This window comes from Eurosta solidaginis, chromosome 2, assembly GCF_040869045.1.
Source record: "Eurosta solidaginis isolate ZX-2024a chromosome 2, ASM4086904v1, whole genome shotgun sequence".
In the NCBI taxonomy this organism is placed as follows: Eukaryota; Metazoa; Arthropoda; class Insecta; order Diptera; family Tephritidae; genus Eurosta; species Eurosta solidaginis.
In genome coordinates this window covers 182478973-182505917 of record NC_090320.1, presented here as the reverse complement: position 1 = coordinate 182505917, position 26945 = coordinate 182478973, and the positions used below count along the sequence as shown (strand labels likewise).

Here is a 26945-nt window from a genome sequence, read left to right as displayed (position 1 = left end):
AAAAAGGGGCAAAAATGACAGTTTATATGAAGTATATAATATATATACCACCGATCTCTATGATTTTATCAGGCAACAATATATGCTATATACGTAAGCATTTGGTGAAATTTGAATCTGCTAGGTGTTAAGACGGGGCAGAAATTGCGCATAGTTTCTTATCTGAACAATCGGTTGTATAAGATATATACAATGTATACCACCGATCTCAATGATTTTTTCAGACATCAATATATGCTACACACGTAAGCATTTGGTGAAATTTGAACATATCTAAACGATTTTTAAGATAAATATAAAATAAACAAGTAAGGAAGGCTAAGTTCGGGTGTAACCGAACATTACATACTCAGTTGAGAGCTATGGAGACAAAATAAGGAATATCACCATGTAGGAAAATGAACCTAGGGTAACCCTGGAATGTGGTTGTATGACATGTGTATCAAATGGAAGGTATTAAAGAGTATTTTAAGAGAGAGTGGCCATAGTTCTATGGATGGACGCCATTTAGGGATATCGCCATAAAGGTGGACCAGGGCTGACTCTAGAATTTGTTTATCAAATGAAAGGTGTTACTGAGGATTTTAAGAGGGAGTGGGCCTTAGGTCTATCGGTGGACGCCTTTTCGAGATATCGCCATTAAGGTGGACCAGGAGTGACTCTAGAATGTGTTTGTACGATATGGGTATCAAATGAAAGGTGGTAATGAGTATTTTAAAAGGGAATGGGCTTTAGTTCTATAGGTGAACGCCTTTTCGAGAAATCGCCATAAAGGTGGAACAGGGGTGAATCTAGAATATGTTTGTACGATATGGGTATCAAATGAAAGCTGTTAATGAGTATTTTGAAAAGGAGTGATCCTTAGTTCCATAGGTGGACGCCGTTTCGAGATATCGCCATAAAGGTGGACCAGGGGTGTCTCTAGAATGTGTTTGTACGATATGGGAATCAAATGAAAGGTGTTACTGAGCATTTTAAGAGGGAGTGGGCATTAGGTCTATAGGTGGACGCCTTTTCGAGATATTACCATTAGGGTGGGCCAGGGGTGACTCTAGAATGTTTGTACGATATGGGTATCAAACGAAAAGTGTTACTGAGCACTTTAAGAGGGAGTGAGCATTAGGTCTATAGGTGGACGCCTTTTCGAAATGTCGCCATTAGGGTGGACCAGGGGTGTCTCTAGAATGTGTTTGTACGATATGGGTATCAAACGAAAGGTGTTACTGAGCATTTTAAGAGGGAGTGGGCATTAGGTCTATAATAGGTGGACGCCTTTTCGAGATATCGCCATTAGGGTGGGCCAGGGGTGACTCTAGAATGTTTGTACGATATGGGCATCAAACGAAAGGTGTTACTGAGCATTTTAAGAGGGAGTGGACATTAGGTCTATAATTGGTGGACGCCTTTTCGAGATATCGCCATTAGGGTGGGCCAGGGGTGACTCTAGAATGTTTGTACGATATGGGCATCAAACGAAAGGTGTTACTGAGCATTTTAAGAGGGAGTGGACATTAGGTCTAAAGGTGGACGCCTTTTCGAGATATCGCCATTAGGGTGGGCCAGGGGTGACTCTAGAATGTTTGTACGATATGGGTATCAAACGAAAGGTGTTACTGAGCATTTTAAGAGGGAGTGGGCATTAGGTCTATAGGTGGACGCCTTTTCGAGATATCGCCATTAGGGTGGGCCAGGGGTGACTCTAGAATGTGTTTGTACGATATGGGTATCAAATGAAAGGTGGTAATGAGTATTTTAAAAGGGAGTAATCCTTAGTTCTATAGGTGGACGCCTTTTCGAGATATCGCCATAAAGGTGGACCAAGAGTGACTCTAGAATGTTTGTACGATATGGGTATCAAACGAAAGGTGTTACTGAGCATTTTAAGAGGGAGTGGGCATTAGGTCTATAGGTGGACGCCTTTTCGAGATATCGCCATTAGGGTGGGCCAGGGTGACTCTAGAATGTGTTTGTACGATATGGGTATCAAATGAAAGGTGGTAATGAGTATTTTAAAAGGGAGTAATCCTTAGTTCTATATATATTTCGAGATATCGCCATAAAGGTGGACCAAGGGTGACTCTAGAATGTTTGCACGATATGAGTATCAAACGAAAGGTGTTACTGAGCATTTTAAGAGGGAGTGGGCATTAGGTCTATAGGTGGACGACTTTTCGAGATATCGCCATTAGGGTGGGCCAGGGGTGACTCTAGAATGTTTGTACGATATGGGTATCAAACGAAAGGTGTTACTGAGCATTTTAAGAGGGAGTGGGCATTAGGTCTATAGGTGCACGCCTTTTCGAGATATCGCCATTAGGGGGGGCCAGGGGTGACTCTAGAATGTTTGTACGATATGGGTATCAAACGAAAGGTGTTACTGAGCATTTTAAGAGAGAGCGGCCATTAGGTCTATAGGTGGACGCCTTTTCGAGATATCGCCATTAGGGTGGGCCAGGGTGACTCTAGAATGTGTTTGTACGATATGGGTATCAAATGAAAGGTGGTAATGAGTATTTTAAAAGGGAGTAATCCTTAGTTCTATAGGTGGACGCCTTTTCGAGATATCGCCATAAAGGTGGACCAAGGTTACTCTAGAATGTTTGTACGATATGAGTATCAAACGAAAGGTGTTACTGAGCATTTTAAGAGGGAGTGGGCATTAGGTCTATATGTGGACGCCTTTTCGAGATATCGCCATTAGGGTGGCCCTGGGGTGACTCTATAATGTTTGTACGATATGGGTATCAAACGAAAGGTGTTACTGAGCATTTTAAGAGGGAGTGGGCATTAGGTCTATAGGTGGACGACTTTTCGAGATATCGCCATTAGGGTGGGCCAGGGGTGACTCTAGAATGTAATGTAATGTAATGTATTTATTTATTACGGCTTTCCTAAGCCTAACTTAAATCTATTTTACATGTTTATAATTGTCTTCTGGACTATGCAATCTAGAGTAGTTACATCTATGTCCTACCTTGGAGTACTATGGATGGGAGACTTCCAGATCATGCGAACAAAGCGTTGTGCTTGTGTAGTATGTAGGCATTTTACGCATGTTAGTAAAGCGCGAAGGCAACATCTGCACGGCGATGCAGTGAGTTAATCGAGTGATGCGCTTCAGTATGTGCTTCGGCAACCTTTTTTGTATGCGTACAAGAGCTTGGAAGTCTTGGCGCTACATGTTTGTACGATATGGGTATCAAACGAAAGGTGTTACTGAGCATTTTAAGAGGGAGTGGACATTAGGTCTATAGGTGGACGCCTTTTCGAGATATCGCCATTAGGGTGGGCCAGGGGTGACTCTAGAATGTTTGTACGATATGGGTATCAAACGAAAGGTGTGACTGAGCATTTTAAGAGGAAGTGGGCATTAGGTCTATAGGTGGACGCCTTTTCGAGATATCGCCATTAGGGTGGGCCAGGGGTGACTCTAGAATGTGTTTGTACGATATGGATATCAAATTAAAGGTATTAATGAGGGTTTTAAAAGCGAGTGGCCCTTAGATGTATGTATATGTGAAGGCGTTCTCGCGATATCGACCAAAATGTGGAACAGGTGATCCAGAAAATCATCTGTCGGGTACTGCTAATTTATTTATAAATGCAAGGGCTGTTGATTTCGCCTTGTAGAACTTTTTCATTTTCTTCTACATAATATGGTAGGTGTCACACCCATTTTACAAAGTTTTTTCCAAAGTTATATTTTGCGTCAATAAACCAATCCAGTTACAATGTTTCATCCCTTTTTTCGTATTTGGTATAGAATTATGGCATTTTTTTCATTTTTCGTAATTTTCGATATCGATAAAGTGGGCGTGGTTATGGTCGGATTTCGGCTATTTTGTATACCAAGATAAAGTGAGTTCACATAAGTACGTGGGCTAAGTTTAGTAAAGATATATCGGTTTTTGCTCAAGTTATTGTGTTAACGGCCGAGCGGAAGGACAGACGGTGGACTGTGTATAAACACTGGGCGTGGCTTCCACCGATTTCGCCCATTTTCACAGAGAACAGTTACCGTCATAGAATCTATGCCCCTACCAAATTTGAGAAGGATTGGTAAATCTTTGTTCGACTTATGGCATTAAAAGTATTCTAGACAAACTAAATGAAAATGGGCGGAGCCACACCCATTTTGAAATTTCTTTTATTTTTGTATTTTGTTGCATCATATCATTACTGGAGTAGAATTTTGACTTAATTTACTTATATACAGTAAAGATATTAAATTTTTTGTTAAAATTTGAATTTAAAAAAATTTTTTTTAAAAAGTGGGCGGCCGATTTTGCTAATTTTTATTTAGCACATATATAGTAATAGTAGTAACGTTCCTGCCAAATTTCATCATGATATCTTCAACGACTGCCAAATTACAGCTTGCAAAACTTTTAAATTACCTTCTTGTAAAAGTGGGCGGTGCCACGCCCAATGTCCAAAATCTTACTAATTTTCTATTCTGCGTCATAACGTCAACCCATCTACCAAGTTTCATCGCTTTAACCGCCTTTGGCAATGAATTATCGCATTTTTTCGGTTTTTCGAAATTTTCGATATCGAAAAAGTGGGCGTGGTTATAGTCCGATATCGTTCATTTTAAATAACGATCTGGGATGAGTGCCCAGGAATCCACATACCAAATTTCATCAAGATACCTCTAAATTTACTCAAGTTATCGTGTTAACGGACGGACGGACGGACGGACGGACATGGCTCAATCAAATTTTTTTTCGATACTGATGATTTTGATATATGGAAGTCTATATCTATCTCGATTCCTTTATACCTGTACAACCAACCGTTATCCAATCAAAGTTAATATACTCTGTGAGCTCTGCTCAACTGAGTATGAAAATATGTTCATGTTTATATTATCCCGAAGATGGCTTTAGAATAAAGCCGAAATATCGACAAGAATAAATTATACAACTATAATACAAAAAGTTGTGTTTTTATTTAAATTGGCCTTCAGCTCAAAAATTTAAAAATATATTATTTAATATAAAGGCTATTAATTCTTATCAAAATGTAAAAATCTAAATTTAAAAATCTTTAAAAGGCAACTGCCATCAATGGTTTTAGAATTCACCCCTACCTTAAAATATCTTCCTTTTAAAAAACGATATGACATATGAATAGTAAGTTGCAATATCTGATATATTGTACTGATTGAACAAATAATCAAAGATTTAATTTAAATCTTCTTTGTCTCGAGATTTAATTATGTATGCTTAAACTTGAAACACTTAGGCCGGGGTTTTCAGTGCATGTTTAAACTGAGATGATCAGCAAAATTTTATGTTGTAGAACAAAGTGGCAAGGTTAAACACTAGTACATTAACTAGAGTTAAAACTCGCACTGAACAACACGGCATTAACGTTAAATCTTTTCAGATGCCTAAATCTCGAATAAAACTGTAAGTGGAAATATGCTATAAATGGATATAAAGTCTTCAGGATATGTGGACGAAGCTTCTAGTGATGAAGAAACACCCTCAAATAGAAAAATTTAGCCGCCAGTAGCACCGCTCTTGCCACCAACACATGATCAAGTCGTTGTGAAGAAATATGATCCAAAAGCAATACAACAGAAGCAGCAAAAACCGTCTACTAGCGATGAATATCTAATATCACCAATAACGGGAGAAAAGATACCAGCTTCAAAAGTGGCCGAGCATATGCGTATTGGATTATTGGACCCACGTTGGGTGGAACAATTGTCACATTGCATACAGTTGAAAAAATTAATCAGGACACTGTATTTGCCGGCGGTACTGCCATAGAAGACAGTTTAAAACAACTAGCAGAACGTCGTAGAGATATTTTCGGTGTGGACGATGAATAGGCAGTTATTGGTAAATTAGGGGAAGAAGAAAAGAAAAAAATGACAGGGTCACATGGGATGGTCATACTTCAAGTGTAGAGAAGCAAAAAGAGCTGCTCGAGCAAATATAACATTAGAGGATCAGATACATCAAATACACAAAGTAAAATGCCTATTACCGGACGAGGAAAAAGAAAAAATTGGACCGAAACCAGTTACTAATAAAAATGGACCACCATTGCCGCATATGACTACCATTAAAGGGCCCGGACATCAGCCCGTTTCTCACCAGCAACAATCACAGCCTCCTCAACCATCTTCCCATGGCTTACAAGTTCCTCCGGTGATGATGATGTCTATGAGACCTCCATCGTCATTGATGCCCCGCCATTCCCTGTATCTGGTTACATAGTCCCGATGCAGAGAAGTGGACCACCACAAATGCCATCAGGTGCAAATGTATTGGACCAAGCCATGCTTAATCATCCTCCAATACAAGTAGAAGAAGAGCCTCCACAAAAGAAATTGCGATCGGAAGATAATTTGATCCCCGAAGATGAGGACTTATCAAAACATAAGGGTCCCATTACTATTCAAGTACAAATTCCAAACGTAATTGACAAATCAGAATGGAAGCTAAATGGGCAAACAGCAGCATTTTCGTTGTCTCTCTTGGAAACCGTCGCTACTCTTAAATCTAAAATTTTAGACGAAACCGGAATGCCAACACTAAGCAAAAAATTTCATATGAGGGCATGTTTTTCAAGGATAACAATTCAATGCCATTTTATAATTTGCTAAGTGGCGCTACAATACATTTACAGATAGAAGAACGTGGTGGTAGGAAAAAATAGAGTACGAACAAATTGCTATTAAATGTATATGTAGTATTTAAGAGATCTGTATAATTTGAAATATCATATAATAAATAATAGGCAATTAAATAAAGAATAAAAACTTGAAAATAAAATAATTAGAAAAATGTTTTAAGTTAAACGGTTTTATTGAAAACAATACTTACATGAAGTAATAATAATACTAAACGCTAGAAAAAATTAGTTAGGTCCGAGGTACTAGTCATCACACTCCTCATCAATCTAGGGCGTTGATCAGACAATCAGATCAGAATAACAAAAATGGCTTAAAACTCTCATAAAGGTAGAGTAATGCCTTGTTGGACGGCCATAACCGTTTAAACGGTTAAGTAATGCCGCCATGGGATTATGGCTAAAATATTATCCCTTTAAAGATCTATTAACCATGAAAATAGAGTAAACAAGTAAGGAAGGTTAAGTTCGGGTGTAACCGAACATTACATACTCAGTTGAGAGCTATGGTGGCAACATAAGGGAAAATAACCATGTAGGAAAATGAACCGAGGGTAACCCTAGAATGTGTTTGTATGACATGTGTATCAAATGAAAGGTTTTAATGAGTATTTTAAAAGGGAGTGATCCTTATTTCCATAGGTGGACGCCGTTTCGTGATATCGCCATAAAGGGGACCAGGGGTGACTCTAGAATGCGTTTGTACACTATGGGTGTCAAACGAAAGTTGTTAATAACTGTTTTAAAAGGGAGTGGGCGTTAGTTCTATGGGTGGACGCCTTTTCGGGATATCGCCATAAACGTGGACCAGGGGTGACTCTAGAATGCGTTTGTACAATATGGGTATCAAATGAAAGGTGTTAATGAGTATTTTAAAAGGGCGTGGGCCTTAGTTCTATATGTGGACGCCTTTTCGAGATATCGCCATAAAGGTGGACCAGGGGTGACTCTAGAATTTGTTTGTACTATATGGGTATCAAATGAAAGGTGTTAATGAGTATTTTAAAAGGGAGTGGGCCTTAGTTCTATAGGTGGACGCCTTTTCGGAATATCGTTATAAAAGTGGACCAGGGTTGACTCTAGAATGCGTTTGTACAATATGGGTATCAAACTAAAGGTGTTAGTAAGTGTTTTAAAAGGGAGTGGGCCTTAGTTCTATGGGTGGACGCCTTTTCGGGATATCGCCATAAACGTGGACCAGGGGTGTCTCTAGAATGCGTTTGTACAATATGGGTATCAAATGAAAGGTGTTAATGAGTATTTTAAAAGGGCGTGGGCCTTAGTTCTATAGGTGGACGCCTTTTCGAGATATCGCCATAAAGGTGGACCAGGGGTGACTCTAGAATTCGTTTGTACGATATGGGTTTCAAATGAAAGATGTTAATGAGTATTTTAAAAGAGCGTGGGCCTTAGTTCTATAGGTGGACGCCTTTTCGAGATATCGCCATAAAGGTGGACCAGGGGTGACTATAGAATTTGTTTGTACGATATGGGTATCAAATGAAAGGTGTTAATGAGTATTTTAAAAGGGAGTGGGCCTTAGTTCCACAGGTGGATGCCTTTTCGAGATATCGCCATAAAGGTGGGCCAGGGGTGACTCTAGAATTTTTTGTACGATATGGGTATCAAATGAAAGGTGTTAATGAGTATTTTAAAAAGGAGTGGGCCTTAGTTCTATATGTGGACGCCTTTTCGAGATATCGCCATAAACGTGGACCAGGGGTGACTCTAGAATGTGTTTGTATGATATGGGTATCAAATTAAAGGTATTAATGAGGGTTTTAAAAGGGAGTGGCCCTTAGTTGTATATGTGAAGGCGTTTTCGAGATATCTACCAAAATGTGGACCAGGGTGATCCAAAACTTCATCTGTCGGGTACCGCTAATTTATTTATATATGTAATACCACGAACAGTATTCCTTCCAAGATTCCAAGGGCTTTTGATTTCGCCCTGCAAAACGTTTTCATTTTCTTCTACTTAATATGGTAGGTGTCACACCCATTTTACCAAGTTTTTGTCTAAAGTTATATTTTGCGTACATATTGGCGGCCACCGTGGTGTGATGGTAGCGTGCTCCGCCTACCACACCATATGCCCTGGGTTCGAACCCCGGCCAAAGCAACATCCAAATTTTAGAAATAAGGTTTTTAAATTAGAAGAAAATTTTTCTAAGCGGGGTCGCCCCTCGGCAGTGTTTGGCACGCGCTCCGGGTGTATCTCTGCCATGAAAAGCTCTCAGTGAAAACTCATCTGCCTTGCAGATGCCGTTCGGAGTCGGCATAAAACATGTAGGTCCCGTCCGGCCAATTTGTAGGGAAAATCAAGAGGAGCACGACGCAAATTGGAAGAGAAGCTCGGCCTTAGATCGCTTCGGAGGTTATCGCGCCTTACATTTATTGTTTTTTTTATATTGTGCGTCAATAGACCAATACAATTACCGTGTTTCCTCCCTTTTTTCGTATTTGGTACATAATTTTGGCATTTTTTTCAATTTTCGTAATTTTCGATATCGAAAAAGTGGGCGTGGTCATAGTCGGATTTCGGCCATTTTTCACACCAATACAAAGTGAGTTCAGGTAAGTACGTGAACTGAGTTTAGTAAAGATATATCGATTTTTGCTCAAGTTATCGTGTTAAAGGCCGAGCGGAAGGACAGACGGTCGACTGTGTATAAAAACTAGGCGCAGCTTCAAACGATTTCGCCCTTTTTCACAGAAAACAGTTATCGTCCTAGAATCTAAGCCTCTACCAAATTTCACAAGGATTGGTAAATTTTTGTTCGACTTATGGCATTAAAAGTATCCTAGACAAATTAAATGAAAAAGGGCGGAGCCACGCCCATTTTGAAATTTTCTTTTATTTTTGTATTTTGTTGCACCATATCATTACTGGAGTTGAATGTCGGCATAATTTACTTATATACTCTAAAGATATTAACTTTTCTTTTAAAATTCGAATTAAAAAAAAAAAATTTTTAAAAAGTGGGCGTGGTCGTTCTCCGATTTTGCTAATTTTTAGTAAGCAGACATATAGTAATAAGAGTAACGTTCCTGCCAAATTTCATCATGATATCTTCAACGATTGCCAAATAACAGCTTGCAAAACTTCTAAATTACCTTCTTTTAAAAGTTGGCGGTGCTACGCCCATTGCCCAAAATTTTACCATTTTTCTATTCTGCGTCATAAGTTCAACTAACTTACCAAGTTTCATCGCTTAATCCGTATTTGGTAATGAATTATCGCACTTTTTCGATTTTTCGAAATTTTCGATATCGAAAAAGTGGGCGTGGTTATTGTCCGATATCGCTCATTTTAAATAGCGATCTGAGATGAATGCCCAGGAACCTACATACCAAATTTCATCAAGATACCTCAAAATTTACTCAAGTTATCGTGTTAACGGACAGACGGACGGACGGACGGACATGGCTCAATCGAATTTTTTTTCGATACTGATGATTTTGATATATGGAAGTCTATATCTATCTCGATTCCTTTATACCTGTACAACCAACCGTTATCCAATCAAAGTTAATATACTCTGTGAGCTCTGCTCAACTGAGTATGAAAATATGTTCATATAAGAGCAAAAATACTCCAATCAAATTCCCCCCTCCCCCTGCTATTGGGTGCTCTCATACTTCTAAGCGAATTATATTCTAGAAATCTTGTCCCCAAAATCCGCAAAACAACAGAAGCCAAATAAAAACAAGTAAGGAAGGCTAAGTTCGGGTGTAACCGAACATTACATACTCAGTTGAGAGCTGTGGAGACAAAGTAAGGGAAAATCACCATGTTGTAAAAAGAACCTAGGGTAACCCTGGAATGTGTTTGTATGACATGTGTATCAAATGGAAGGTATTAAAGAGTATTTTAAGAGGAAGTGGGCCATAGTTCTATAGATGGACGCCATTTAGGGATATCGCCATAAAGGTGGACCAGCCCTGACTCTAGAATTGGGTATCAAATGAAATGTGTTAAAGATAATTTTAAAAGGGAGTGGGCCTAAGTTCTATAGGTGGACGCCTTTTCGAGATATCGCCATAAAGCTGGACCAAGGGTGACTCTAGAATTTATTTTGTACGATATGGGTATCAAATGAAAGGTGGTAATGACTATTTTAAAAGGGAATGGGCCTTAGTTCTATAGATGGACGCCATTTCGAGATATCGCCATAAAGATGGACCAGGGGTGACTCTAGAATTTGTTTGTACGATATGGGTATCAAACGAAAGGTGTTAATAAGTGTTTTAAAAGGGAGTGGGCCTTAGTTCTATAGGTGGACGCCTTTTCGGAATATCGTTATAAAAGTGGGGTGACTCTAGAATGCGTTTGTACAATATGGGTATCAAGTGAAAGGTGTTAATGAGTATTTTAAAAGGGCGTGGGTCTTAGTTCTATAGGTGGATGCCTTTTCGAGATATCGCCATAAACGTGGACCAGGGGTGACTCTAGAATTTGTTTGTACGATATGGGTATCAAATGAAAGGTGTTAATGAGTATTTTAAAAGGGCGTAGGCCTTAGTTCTAGAGGTGGATGGCTTTTCGAGATATCGCCATAAACGTGGACCAGGGGTGACTCTAGAATTTGTTTGTACGATATGGGTATCAAATGAAAAGTGTTAATGAGTATCTTAAAAGGACGTGGGCCTTAGTTCTATAGGTGGACGCCTTTTCGAAATATCGCCATAAAGGTGGACCAGGGGCGACTCTAGAATTTGTTTGTACGATATGGGTATCAAATGAAAGGTGTTAATGAGTATCTTAAAAGGACGTGGGCCTTAGTTCTATAGGTGGACGCCTTTTCGAAATATCGCCATAAAGGTGGACCAGGGGCGACTCTAGAATTTGTTTGTACGATATGGGTATCAAATGAAAGGTGTTAATGAGTATTTTAAAAAGGAGGGGGCCTTAGTTCTATAGGTGGACGCCTTTTCGAAATATCGCCATAAAGGTGGACCAGGGGTGACTCTAGAATTTGTTTGTACTATATGGGTATCAAATGAAAGGTGTTAATGAGTATTTTAAAAGGGAGTGGGCCTTACTTCTATAGGTGGACGCCTTTTCGGAATATCGTTATACAAGTGGAGCAGGGTTGACTGTAGAATGCGTTTGTACAATATGGGTATCAAACGAAAGGTGTTAAAAAGTGTTTTAAAAGGGAGTGGGCCTTAGTTCTATAGGTGGACGCCTTTTCGGAATATCGTTATAAAAGTGGACCAGGGGTGACTCTAGAATGCGTTTGTACAATATGGGTATCAAATGAAAGTTGTTAATAAGTATTTTAAAAGGGCGTGGGCCTTAGTTCTATAGGTGGACGCCTTTTCGAAATATCGCCATAAAGGTGGACCAGGGGCGACTCTAGAATTTGTTTGTACGATATGGGTATTAAATGAAAGGTGTTAATGAGTATTTTAAAAAGGAGCCTTAGTTCTATGTGTGGACGCCTTTTCGAGATATCGCCATAAACGTGGACCAGGGGTGACTCTAGAATTTGTTTGTACGATATGGGTATCAAATGAAAGGAGTTAATGAGTATCTTAAAAGGGCGTAGACCTTAGTTCTATAGGTGGACGCCTTTTCGAAATATCGCCATAAAGGTGGACCAGGGTGACTCTAGAATTTGTTTGTACGATATGGGTATCAAATGAAAGGTGTTAATAAGTATTTTAAAAGGGCGTGGACCTTAATTCTATAGGTGGACGCCTTTTCGAAATATCGCCATAAAGGTGGGCCAGGGGTGACTCTAGAATTTTTTCGTACGATATGGGTATCAAATGAAAGGTGTTAATGAATATTTTAAAAGGGAGTGGGCCTTAGTTCTATATGTGGACGCCTTTTCGAGATATCGCCATAAACGTGGACCAGGGGTGACTCTAGAATGCGTTTGTACAATATGGGTGTAAAATTAAAGGTGTTAATGAGAGTTTTAAAAGGGAGTGGCCCTTAGTTGTATATGTGAAGGCATTTTCGAGATATCGACCAAAATGTGGACCAGGGTGACCCAGAACATCATCTGTCGGGTACCGCTAGTTTATTTATATATGTAATACCACGAACAGTATTCCTGCCATGATTCCAAGGGCTTTTGATCTCGTCCTGCAGAACTTTTTCATTTTCTTTTACTTAATATGGTAGGTGTCACACCTATTTTACAAAGTTTTTTTCTAAAGTTATATTTTGTGTCAACAAACCAATCCAATTACCATGTTTCAACCCTTTTTTCGTATTTGCTTTAGAATTATGGCACTTTTTCATTTTTCGTAATTTTCGATATCGAAAAAGTGGGCGTGGTCATAGTCAGATTTCGGCCATTTTTTATACCAATCGAAAGTGAGTTCAGATAATTATGTGAACTGAGTTTAGTAAGGATATATCGATTTTTGCTCAAGTTATCGTGTTAATGGCCGAGCGGAAGGACAGACGGTCGACTGTGTATAAAAACTGGACGTGGCTTCAACCGATTTCGCCCTTTTTCACAGAAAACAGTTATCGTCCTAGAATCTAAGCCGCTACCAAATTTCACAAGGATTGGTAAATTTTTGTTCGACTTATGGCATTAAATGTATCCTAGACAAATCAAATGAAAAAGGGCGGAGCGACGCCGATTTTGAAATTTTCTTTTATTTTTGTATTTTGTTGCACCATATCATTACTGGAGTTGAATGTTGACATAATTTACTTATATACTGTAAAGATATTAAATTTTTTGTAAAAATTTCACTTTAAAAAAAAAATTTTTTTAAAGTGGGCGTAGTCGTTCTCCGATTTTGCTAATTTTTATTAAGCATACATATAGTAATAGAAGTAGCGTTCCTGCCAAATTTCATCATGATATCTTCAACGACTGCCAAATTACAGCTTGCAAAACTTCTAAATTACCTTCTTTTAAAAGTGGGCGGTGCCACGCCCATTATCCAAAATTTTACTTATTTTCTATTCTGCGTCATAAGTTCAACGCACCTACCAAGTTTCATCGCTTTATCCCTCTTTGGTAATGAATTATCGCAATTTTTCGATTTTTCGAAATTTTCGATATCGAAAAAGTGGGCGTGGTTATAATCCGATATCGTTCATTTTAAATAGCGATCTAAGATGAGTGCCCAGGAATCTACATACCAAATTTCGTCAAGATATCTCAAAATTTACTCAAGTTATCGTGTTAACGGACAGAGGGACGGACAGACGGACGGACATGGCTTAATCAAATTTTTTTTCGATACTGATGATTTTGATATATGGAAGTCTATATCTATCTCGATTCCTTTATACCTGTACAACCAACCGTTATCCAATCAAAGTTAATATACTCTGTGAGCTCTGCTCAACTGAGTATAACAATATTATATACGATTGCCAACTTTTTAGATATCAACTGTTATTTATTTACTTGTGAAAAGCTCTCCAATTGTGAAAAGCTCTCCAATTGAATAATATACTGTCACGGATATTAGCATCACTAAGTTATCCCATCACTAAGGCGATGCTAAGGCCACGATAAGCAGTATTTACGTCAATAATCAAATCATATATACACATATATAAGGCAGCCGAAATAAGTCACACACAGATGCATTTACTTATACGCCTATGCATGCGCGAGAGACTGTAAACTACAAACATTCACATCAATAATTCAATCATTATGTATCTACATAAACGAATAAATAATTGCGTCTACACATATGTACATAAACGAGCAGCGGAGCGGCAATGCACAAACACATGCATATATCTTATCTGAGTTGTCACAAGAGAGAGCAATAATTTGTGCACGTAGTTGTGGCTGACGATTTTGTAGCCGAAACAAACTAGTAAGTTCTGGAAATCGAAGAGCCTAGAAGTATGCAGCGTAACCTATAAAAACGGGGTAGGCGAGTAAGAAGTAATTCAGTTTGAGTTGAGCTATCAATCAGTTTGATTAAGCACGCGATCTGGCGGCCAATAGTAGAGTTTCATTTGAGTTATCAATCAGTTTGGTTATTAAGCCAGCGAGTAGCAAAGTATACGTGTGATTGTGAAGTACTTTAATAAAGGCCATTTTTCCATTCATCAATATTGGAGTTATTTATTCAACAGTTTAGTGATTCGAACTTAGCAAAATGGCAAATAAGAGGATTTGCAAGTAAATTCGTTACAATTGGTGTCAGAAGTGGGATTGTTGAATAAATTCGAGCAGACAACAAGGACATGGCAAAGTTCAGTGAATTGAAGATCCAGCAACTGAAAAAGGAGTTGGAGAACCGTGGATTAAATACAACTGGCAATAAGATCGAACTTCAAGCACGGCTACGAGAGGTAATGGAATCGCAAGGAATTGATGTGGACGAGTTTGTCTTTTATCCTGATGGGGACGAGACAACAACAAAAATTGAAGAGAAAAACGAAAAATCCCAGACAGTTACGAGCACAGACTTGAACATGATATTGGCTGCAATAACTGCTCAAACATCGACAGTAACATCCAAGATGGAAGCACAGGAGGCACGCATTTCAGAAATGGCGTCACAAATGTCATCTCAGCTGGAATCGCAGGAGAACCGTATAACAGCGAAGATTGAAGCCCAAGAGACACGTATAACATCAAAGACTGAAGCACAAGAAACACGGATATCCGAAATGTCGGCGCAAATTTCAGCACAGATATCATCGCAGATCTCTGCTCAACTGGAAGAGCAAGAAGAACGTATTTCCTCGAAGTTGGAGGCGCAAGATACAAAAATTTTACAGTTTCAAGAAAAAATCGAGGCCGAGGTGGATGCTTTGAGAGGACGTATCGAGCAGTTGCAACTAAATCGCCCAGCAGTTTCAACGAGTAATCCAAAGGTAAAAACACCATCCTTTGACGGTTCTGTTGCATTCCAGGTGTTTAAGCTACAGTTTGAGAAGACCGCAGCAGTGAACAACTGGAATGTGGAAGATAAAGTTGCCGCATTATTCATGGCGTTGAAAGGGCCTGCAGCTGAGATTTTACAAACCATTCCAGAGGGCGAACGGAACTGTTATGAAGCATTGATGGGCGCTCTAGAGAGACGATACGGAACTGAGCATAGGAGACAGATATACCAAATGGAGTTGCTGAACCGCTTCCAGAGGCCTGGTGAAACATTGCAAGAGTTTGCGTCGGATATTGAAAGGCTAGCACATTTAGCGAATGCGGATGCACCCGTGGAATACACTGAAAGAGTAAAAATTCAGAGCTTTATAAATGGCATATGGGACGCCGAAACAAAGCGAGCTACATACGAAAACCCAAAGCCAACATTCGGGTAGACGCAATTTTGGAAGCATTGAAGGGTACGCAGCAGAAGAATAATGATGCAGTCAAATGTTTCAAGTGCGGCAACCCAGGTCACATTGCACGTCATTGCGATCTTGGTCCTAATAGTTCCAACAATGTGGGTGGCCGTAAACGCAAAGCTGGCGGAAATGAGCAAGAGCGTGTCGGATGTAAAGAACGAAAACTTGCCCCGGCTATTGAATGTCCTGTGATATCTGTGTCGCAGATTGGAAGGAAATCAAGCAGTCTTACCATCAGAGGGAATGTTGATGGTAAAGAGCGTGTACTGACTGTAGATACGGGGGCATCTCATTCCTTGATTCGATCTGATTTGGTCTACAGGAGAGTAAAGTCATTACCTGGAGCAAGGTTGCGTACGGTCACAGGCGAGTATAATGAAGTCCAAGGCGAAGTGGTATGTGAGGTATTAATTGGAAAAGTCATGGTTCTACACAAATTCGTTGTGGCGGAGATCGTTGATGAAGTCATATTGGGAGTGGACTTCTTGGTTGACCATGACGTCAGGCTCGATATGCGGAGGAAAATTATGCGCTATAAGAACCAGGACATACCACTTAACTTTAGTTTGGAACAAGGGTTCAGCAGTAATCGGGTAATGGTGGAAAAGACTCGACAAAGACCACGAAAATCAAAGGCAAAGGTTGATAGATCGAATGGGCCAAATAAATCAAAATCAAAAGTACCTGCGAGAGAAACACTGCCATTGAAAAAACCTAAACGACGCAGAAAAACGAAGCAACGAATTTCCGAGAAAGAATGCGAGGGTAGTTTCAAGCCAGAGCGCACTACTGTTGTGAAATGTGGGAACGATACTGATTATGCGAAGCCAATCCGTCAAGCGCAAGCTCTACGAAGTAGTTCATTGGCCAAACAACAGAGTGTGAAGGAACGAACCAAGGTATTGAGTGGTACGATGAAACACAGGTACCATGAGAACAATAATTCGAAAGGTTTCTTGGCGGGAGATTTGGTACTGTTATACAACCCTCACCGGCGGAAAGGTGTTCCATCCAAATTTCGGTGCAGTTGGGAAGGCCCGTACAAGGTTGTGAAGAAGATCAGTGATACCATCTACCGCATACAAAGCATTGAGAAACCACGGAGTAGAAGAGTGGTACATTTGGCGATGCTAGCAGCGTTTAGATCGAGAGATTTGTCTGATCGGGACGATCAGACTTAGGTGGAGGGCAGTGTCACGGATATTAGCATCACTAAGGCGATGCTAAGGCCACGATAAGCAGTATTTACGTCAATAATCAAATCATGTATACACATATATAAGGCAGCCGAAATAAGTCACACACAGATGCATTTACTTATACGCCTATGTATGCGCGAGAGACTGTAAACTACAAACATTCACATCAATAATTCAATCATTATGTATCTACATAAACGAATAAATAATTGCGTCTACACATATGTACGTAAACGAGCAGCGGAGCGGCAATGCACAAACACATGCATATATCTTATCTGAGTTGTCACAAGAGAGAGAGCAATAATTTGTGCACGTAGTTGTGGCTGGCGATTTTGTAGCCGAAACAAACTAGTAAGTTCTGGAAATCGAAGAGCCTAGAAGTATGCAGCGTAAACTATAAAAGCGGGGCAGGCGAGTAAGAAGTAATTCAGTTTGAGTTGAGCTATCAATCAGTTTGATTAAGCACGCGATCTGGCGGCCAATAGTAGAGTTTCATTTGAGTTATCAATCAGTTTGGTTATTAAGCCAGCGAGTAGCAAAGTATACGTGTGATTGTGAAGTACTTTAATAAAGGCCATTTTTCCATTCTTCAATATTGGAGTTATTTATTCAACAGTTTAGTGATTCGAACTTAGCAAAATGGCAAATAAGAGGATTTGCAAGTAAATTCGTTACAATTCGTATGTAAGTTAGCAACAATAATGTTAACTAAAGTCAGCGGAATAATGCTGACTACCGATATTGCAAATAACGCAACCACATCCGCCATGCGCCGACTAAATACAAACATAAGTCAGCAATAGCTAAATAGGCCAAACAAACATCCGGCACGAATTACCAAAGTGGTAAACAGAAATAATGCTACCATAAGTAAATTTAAGTTATAAATAGGGAAGATTTAAAAATTGTAAAGTTAGTCATTAACATCTAGATTCACAATAAAAAATCTTTTGACCAATAAAAACATTTTTTTCGGTTATTAAATCTTTCAGCCGATAACTGGCGTCCGAGGCAAATAAGCTTGGCGGTGCCCGCGAAGTCGTCCCTTTCAATAAGTAGTGCCACTCAAAATTAAAATAAAAAAGCGCCGCACAAAAAAGAGGAAAAAGAGACTTTAGCGGCAATTACCCACCGACGTGTGCCGTACGTACGGACGTTTGTCGTACGAAACACGTTTGACCGAACCCTCAAGCCCGTAGGAATCAATGTGTGCGTCTGTGTACATGTACATAACATATTTGTGTGTGTATTGTTTACGGATAAGCACTGTTGCCATTGACCATTTTGCATGCATGCTTATGGAAACATCAACTTTTTCCAATTTAATTTTTGATGTTGTAAAAGGCTGGAATTAATATTAAATAAATATAAATAGATTACATATTTATAATCTGCACCTTTACATAATTATTTCGAATTATTTTCACAATTTGTCAAACTTTAATTAGGTGTTTTTGCATAAAACTGCAAACGGTCAAAAATTAACGCAAAACAGTTTACTAGGCAACTCTGTCTAGTGAGTGAGCGATCAGCTGACACGTTCTTACGGAAAAAATTAAAATTGTTTTGATTTCTACGTTCCGGGCTACGTACGTACGGGCGTTGCACGTCGGTGAGTTTTCATTTACATTGCACACTCATAAGATAGGTCGTGTCAGCTGACACGTTTTTGGTACGTACGTTCGTGAGTAACTGCCGCATTTGGAAAGTGCACATGTGTGTGTACATGTACATAACATATTTGTGTGTGTATTGTTTACGGATAAGCACTGTTGCCATTGACCATTTTGCATGCATGCTTATGGAAACATCAACTTTTTCCAATTTAATTTTTGATGTTGTAAAAGGCTGGAATTAATATTAAATAAATATAAATAGATTACATATTTATAATCTGCACCTTTACATAATTATTTCGAATTATTTTCACAATTTGTCAAACTTTAATTAGGTGTTTTTGCATAAAACTGCAAACGGTCAAAAATTAACGCAAAAAAGTTTACTAGGCAACTCTGTCTAGTGAGTGAGCGATCAGCTGACACGTTCTTACGGAAAAAATTAAAATTGTTTTGATTTCTACGTTCCGGGCTACGTACGTACGGGCGTTGCACGTCGGTGAGTTTTCATTTACATTGCACACTCATAAGATAGGTCGTGTCAGCTGACACGTTTTTGGTACGTACGTTCGTGAGTAACTGCCGCATTTGGAAAGTGCCATACAAAAACAACACGTTAATAGTGCCACACAAAAACAAACGTTTGAAAAGTGCCACAAAAAGAGCCACAACACGTTAATAGTGCCACACCAAGACAAACTTTTCAAAAGTGCCACATAACAAAAGGCCACATAAAGTGCCACAATACGCTAATAGTGCTACATTAAAATACATGCTTTCGAAGGTGAAAAAAAATATATATGAAAAGCGAAAGAGGCGTGAGAGGAACGTGGAACTTCCTCGACGCCTCAACGGCATCACGACACCAGCCAAGGACAACAACCCGGAACAGCAAGGAGTGAGACCGTGCCCCCTAGTACAAAGGAAACGGGATACAGCACACTCACCAGCATACCGATGCAGCTGAAACTACTATTGTAAGAAAAATATTAAATCATATTTGTTTAAGAAGAATGACGATTAACGAATTCTACCAAAAGGTTTACAGCCATTTATGCCTTATCCTCAACAAAATAGGTTGCATGGAAATTGGCGAAGAAGCAGCAGTACATTTATTAACCGATAATTACCGCGCTAAGGCCCTCGACACCTTCGTTAGAGGACTTTCTGGCGATCTTCCCAGACTCCTAGGTATTAAAAAACCAAAGAGCTTGCCAGAAGCCCTACACCTTTGCCTTAAATTAGAAAACCAAAATTTCAGAGCATACCATGCCAACAACCAAATGTCGAACGTACCATCAACCTCCTGCCAATAAAGCTTCAGTTCTTTAAATCCTAGACAGCAACCCTTCACACCAAGAAATGCACAACCGGAAAACCCACCGTTACCTCAATCAAAATGCTATCCCGAATTGGCACATGTACCACAAACCCCGCAAAACTATCGCCGACATAGTTTTAACCCCCACAGCCTCCATCAATACCCAAACCAACCGAATCCATATAATAGATACCAGTCACAAAACCCCTATAACCAACCACAAAACACACATACCCAACAACAAAACCACCCCCTCCAAGCCCACCTAGACCACCACATCCTATGGAGGTAGACGAAAGCATCACGACTAGAGCAGTAAACTACGTGAACCGTCCTAAACCCCAAGAAACTGGTAAACGACCACCAAACACATCTATGATAAACCATTCCCCACCGAAAGTCCAAAGGAACTTTCATATAAACTCTGACGGAGTCACAGACGACCAACACTACACAGACCAATATTACGACCAATACAACAACAGCCAGGACACAGCTTAAGACAACGTAGACGAAGAACCGTACGACCTGACGGACGTACATTTTTTAGACTGAATAGCTCTTCGTTACTTTATTTTAGATGCAAAACGAAGAGCGGCGAAATACTAAATATCCTGGTAGATACAGGATCCAACAAAAATTACATCCAATCTAGCCTAGTTAGGAAATCAATAGAAAACGATAAACCGTTTTTCGCCGAATCAGTTGGAGGGAAAATAAAGATTACTCATCATACATTCTTGAATCTGTTTAACTTAGAAGATTGCAGACTAAAATTCTTCCTGCTACCTACACTCAGAACCTTCCATGCTATATTAGGAAACGACAGCCTAAAAGAACTTTCAGCAAGGACAATTTCATGGTTATAGCAAACACAAAAAAAATCTACCTTAGACAGTACAGTATACAGAACGTTAACACGATACACATTCGAGACGAACACATTACAACAGTAGATAAACACGAAATAGGACAGCTAGTACAAAAACACGGCAACTTATTTTCAGACCAAACGAAAAACTGGCGTACACAACAAAAGTAGTAGCAGAAATACGGACATATTCAGACAAACCGATATATTCAAAATCCTACCCATACCCTATTAGTCTTAAGCAAGAAGTTGAAAACCAGGTAAATAAATTGCTAGAAGACGGAATAATACGAAAATCAAGGTCACCCTACAACTCTCCGGTCTGGCTTGTACCTAAAAAAGACGACGCCTCAGGCGAAAAAAAGTTTGGAATGGTCATTGACTATAGAAAACTTAACACAGTCACAATCGCAGATAGGTATCCAATACCGGAAATAAATGAGGTACTTTCTCAACTAGGAAAGAACAGCATTAAGAAAACACATAGGATATGCTACGTATACATATTTAGCAAAAATGAAAAAGAACATTCCGACCCTATAGATACAATTTTTGAAACCCTTAATAAGGCAAATATGAAAGTGCAGATCGACAAATGTGAGTTCTTCAAAAAACAAGTTGAGTTCCTAGGATTTGTAGCATCTTCCGATGGAATTTCCACAAACCCAGCCAAAGTAGAATCAATAGCAAATTTCCCCTATCCCCAAACGATTAAAGATTTAAAGCCATTCTTAGGCTTATCTGGACACTATAGACGATTTATAAAAGACTAGCCTTTACCCGCGGCCCCGTCCGCAAGGAGAAAATAAAATATATCGGCCATTCACGTTAGCCTGCTTATCAAGTTATCTGTTTAAAAATTATTTTTGTCAATGTATTTTATTTTTGTAATAGAGTAAAAAAAAAAATAAATAAATGAGCTGATAAACTGAAAGGCACGCTTACTTGAACAGTACAATACAGTTTTTGCGAATTAAACAAAAAAATACATTTTGTTTTTAAGTTAAATTAATTAATTGATATGACAGGGGTGAAGGAATTACTATTCATAGAACAAAGGAGTGAAACTACAATTAGCTAAAACCGAAGAGAAGAATAGAGGAAAATAATGTTGCTTTTTGGGTATTTATTTGGTTAAAATATTATAAAAAGTATAATTATAGTTATTACAGTTCATAACAGGATTCATTTAAAAAAACCAAAAAACATAGAACGAAAAAGTTGGGTTAGATTTTAAAGATAAAACATACCGAATTTTAATTACGAATAATTTGCAGCGAATCCATGGCCATAAAATCTTCATAATTTAAAAAGGCTTGTGTGTTGAACTATAGGTTTGGAAGAGTCCTTAAATGAGCTCGGAAGGGTCCCAAAATAGTCCCGAAATGATCCCGAACAAATCTCGAAAACCATCCAGATATGATCCTTTAGGGGTCTCCAAATGATCCCGAAATAGTCCCGAAACTACCCTGACGGGATACCGGACGGATCCCGAAAACTATCAAAAAATGATGCCGCAAGGGTTCCAAAATGATCCCGAAATTATACCGAGAAAGTTCCGAAATGACCCTAACGGAATACAGGACGTATCCCGAAAACCATCCAGAAATGATGCCGGAAGGGTCCCCAAATGACTCCGAAAAGTCCCGAAATTGCCCTGACAGGGCCCCGAAAACCATACAGTAATAATCCCGAAAAAGTCCCGAAATTACCTGACGGGGTCCCTAAAACCATACAGTAATGTTCCCGGCAGGGTCACGAAAATATCCAAAATAGTCCCCACAAAAGTCCCGAAGTGACCATGACATGATCTCAGACTGATCTCGAAAACCATGCAGAAATGATGCTGGAAGAACCCCAAATGATTCCGAAAAAGTGCCGAAATAATCCTGACGGGATCCCGAAAGCCACCCAGAAATGATACAGGAAGGATCCCGGAATAGTGCCAAAAATGTTCCGAAATGAACCTGACTGGATCCCGGACGCATCCCGAAAGCTATCCAGAAATGATGTCGGAAGGGTTCCCAAATTATCCCGGAATAGTCCCGAAATAACCCTGACGCGATCCCGAAAACCATCCAGAAATGATACAGGAAGGATCCCCAAATGATCCCGGAATAGTGCCAAAAATGTTCCGAAATGACCCTGATAGGATCCCGGACGGATGCTGAAATGATCTCAGAAGGGTCCCCAAATGATGTTGAAATAGTGCAGAAAAAGTCACGAAATTACCCCGTCGGGATCCCGGACGGATTCCGAAAAACATTCAGATATGATGCCGAAAGGGTCCCCAAATGATCCCGTATTAATCGAGAAAAAGTCTCAAAATGACCCCGACGGGATCCCCGACGGATACTGAAATCCATCCATATATGATGCGGGAAAGGTCCTCAAATGATCCCCTAATAGTCCCGAAATAACCCTGACGGGATCCCGGACGTATCCCGAAATCCATACAGAAATTATGCCGAAAGGGTCCCCAAATGATCCCGTATTAGTTGAGAAAAATTCCCGAAATGACCCCGACGGGATCCTGGACGGATCGCGAAAACCACCTAGAAATGATGCCGGAAGGTACACCAAATTATCCCGAAATAGTACCGAAATGAACCAGACGGGATCCCGGACGGATCCCGAAAACCATTCAGAAATGATGCCGAAAGGGTTCCCAAATTATCCCGTATTAGTCGAGAAAAAGTCCCGAAATGACACCGACGGGATCCCGGACGGATACTGAAAACCATCCAGATATGATGCCGGAAAGGTCCTCAAATGATCCCCTAATAGTCCCGAAAATACCCTGATGGGATCCCGGACAGAAATGATGCCGAAAGGGTCCCAAAATGATCCCGTATTAGTCGCGCAAAAGTCCCGAAATGACGCCGACGGATCCCGGACGGATCCCCAATCCGTCTAGGAATGATGCCTGAAGGTACCTCAAATGATCCGGAAAAAGTCCTGAAATGACTCCGACGGGATCCCGGACGGATCCCGAAAACCATTCAGAAATGATGCCGGAAGGGACCCCAAATTATCCTGAGAAAGTCCCGAAATGACCCCGACGGGATCCAGGACGGATCCCCAATCCGTCTAGAAATGATGCCGGAAGGTACCCCAAATGTTCCGGAAAAAGTCCTGAAATAACTCCGACGGGATCCCGGACGGATCCCGAAAACCATCCAGAAATGACGCCGAAAGGGACCCCAAATGATCCCGAAAAAGTCCCGAAATTACCCCGACGGGATCCCGGACTGATACTGAAAACCATCCAGATATGATGCCGGAAAGGTCCTCAAATGATCCCCTAATAGTCCCGAAAATACCCTGATGGGATCCCGGACAGAAATGATGCCGAAAGGGTCCCCAAATGATCCCGTATTAGTCGCAAAAAAGTCCCGAAATGACGCCGACGGGATCCCGGATGGATCCCCAATCCGTCTAGGAATGATGCCTGAAGGTACCTCAAATGATCCGGAAAAAGTCCTGAAATGACTCCGACGGGATCACGGACGGATCCCGAAAACCATCCAGAAATGATGCCGGAAGGGACCCCAAATGATCCCGAGAAAGTCCCGAAATGACCCCGACGGGGTCCCGGACGGATCTCGAAAACCATCCAGAAATGATGGCGGAAAAGACCCAAAATGACCCCGAAAAAGTCCCGTAATGATCCCGGAAACCATCAAAAATTTATCTCTCAAAGGTACGAAAATGATCCCGAAAATACCCGGACGGGATGCCGGACGGATCTGGAAACCCATCAAGAAATGATCGCGAAATAGTCCCGAAATGATCCCGGAATAGCCCCGAAAATGTCCCAAACTAACCCCGACGGGATCCCGGACGGATCCTGAAAACCATCCAAAAATGATCCCGAAATAGTTCCGAAATGACCCCGACAGCATCCCGGACGGATCCCGAAAACCATCCAGAAATGATGCCCGAAGGAACCACAAATGGTCCCGAAATTACCCCGACGGGATCCCGGACGGATACCGAAACCCATCCAGAAATGATGCCGGTAAGTACCCCAAATGATCCCGAAATAGTCCCGAAATGACCCTCACGGGATCCCGGACGGATTCCGAAAACTATCCAGAAATGATGCCGAAGGGGTCCCCAAATGATCCCGTATTAGTCGAGAAAAAGTCCCGAAATTACCCGGCGGGAACCCGGACGGATCAAGAAAACCATCTAGAAATGATGCCGAAGCGGTCCCCAAATGATCCCGTATTAGTCGAGAAAAAGTCCCGAAATTACCCCGACGGGATCCCGGACGGATCCCGAAAACCATCCAGAAATGATGGCGGAAGAGACCCGAAATGACCCCGAAAAAGTCCCGTAATGATCCCGGAAACCATCAAGAAATTATCTCTCAAAGGTACGAAAATGATCCCGAAAATACCCGGACGGGATGCCGAACGGATCGCGAAACCCATCCAGAAATGATGCCGAAAGGGTCCCCAAATGATCGCGAAATAGTCCCGAAATGATCCCGGAATAGCCCCGAAAATGTCCCAAAATAACCCCGATGGGATCCCGGACGGATCCTGAAAACCATCCGAAAATAATCCCGAAATAGTCCCGAATAAGTTCCGAAATGACCCCGACAGCATCCCGGACGGATCCCGAAAACCATCCAGAAATGATGCCGGAAGGAACCCCAAATGGTCCCGAAATGACCCCGACGGGATCGCGGACGGATACCGAAACCCATCCAGAAATGATGCCGGTAAGTACCTCAAATAATCCCGAAATAGTCCCGAAGTGACCCTGACGGTATCCCGGACGGATCCCGAAAACCGTCCAGAAATGATGCCGAAAGGGTCCCCAAATCATACCGTATTAGTCGAGAAAAAGTCCCAAAATGAACGCGAAGGGATCCCGGACGGACCCCGAAAACCATCCAGAAATGATGCAGGAAGATACCCCTAATGATCCCGAAACAGCCCCGAAATTTACCGACGGGATCCCGGACGGATCCCTAAAACCATCCAGTAATGATTGCGGAAGGAACCCAAAATGACCCCGAAAAAGTCCCGTAGTGATCCGGGAAACCACAAAGAATTTATCTCTCAAAGGAACGCAAATGATCCCGAAAATACCCCGACGGGATGCCGGGCGGATCACGAAACCCATCCAGAAATGATGCCAGAAGAGGGTCCCCATATGATCGGGAAATAGTCCCGAAATTACCCCGGAATAGCCCCGAAAATGTGCCAAAATAACCCCGACGGGATCCCGGACGGATCCCGAAAACTATACAGAAATTATCCCGGAAGCGTCCCAAAATGATCCCGAGATAGTCCCGAAATGATCCCGGACGGATCCCGAAAACCATCCAGAAATGATCCGGGAAGGGTCTCGATATGACCCTAACGGGATTACAAATAAGGTGAAGCTAATTATAAAACCAGGTTAATAAGGCAGCAGGCGCCTTGGAGCGAATGAAGAGCTACATAGAAACATACAGGTAAAGCTAATAAAAGCATGCTAATCAATACAATTGAAGGAGGGAGGATGGCGAGAGGAGAAGGAGAGGACTACTGATCGCTTTTCCAAATTGTTTAGATCTCGATCTGTATGTGCCAGATACCAAAAACTATTGATTCAGGAGAAAATTTAAATTGAGTTATAACAATTTATAGATTTTACACCAGAGTGATAGAGAAGGGGGGGGAGGAGGCGGAGGGTTTCACTGCTCGCTTTGTAAGCCCTTGACTTATTGGACCCATTGAGTCTGTAATATTGGTGAAGGCCAGTATACGTAAAGTTATAATGTGTAAAAATTATTAAAAAGTAATTGTTTGAAGGGGTCATGGCACCCCACACCCCTTTCCATGCTCGAAAAAAATTTCGCTAGTAGACTATTGTCTGTGTCCCAAATTTCATCAAAATCCGTGTAGCCGTTCTGGCGTGATTCAGTCCCAAAGACGAAAAAATATAATAATTAAATTATAACTGTTTCTAGGGGCCGGGGACCTCC

The 26945-nt window shown here is 40.7% G+C and overlaps 2 protein-coding genes and 1 pseudogene across 3 annotated transcripts in view; 2 read left to right on the top strand and 1 right to left on the bottom strand.

The window, feature by feature from the left end:
* GABPI (zinc finger DHHC-type palmitoyltransferase GABPI) overlaps nucleotides 1-26945 on the bottom strand; it is a 327590-nt gene that overhangs the window by 202296 nt on the left and 98349 nt on the right. The window lies entirely within an intron of this gene.
* LOC137240373 (golgin subfamily A member 6-like protein 1) overlaps nucleotides 1-26945 on the top strand; it is a 304742-nt gene that overhangs the window by 243724 nt on the left and 34073 nt on the right. Inside the window, exon 5 of one of the 2 annotated variants that reach the window (XM_067766526.1) lies at nucleotides 5392-5521. The exons of the other annotated variant lie outside the window; for it this stretch is intronic. Within the exon in view, the coding sequence (XP_067622627.1) occupies nucleotide 5392 (1 nt within the window). The 3' untranslated portion in view covers nucleotides 5393-5521. Of the gene's footprint in view, nucleotides 1-5391; nucleotides 5522-26945 lie in introns of those variants that run through there. 2 annotated transcript variants of the gene reach the window in all.
* Nucleotides 5436-6675, top strand: LOC137240079 (splicing factor 3A subunit 1 pseudogene; annotated as a pseudogene).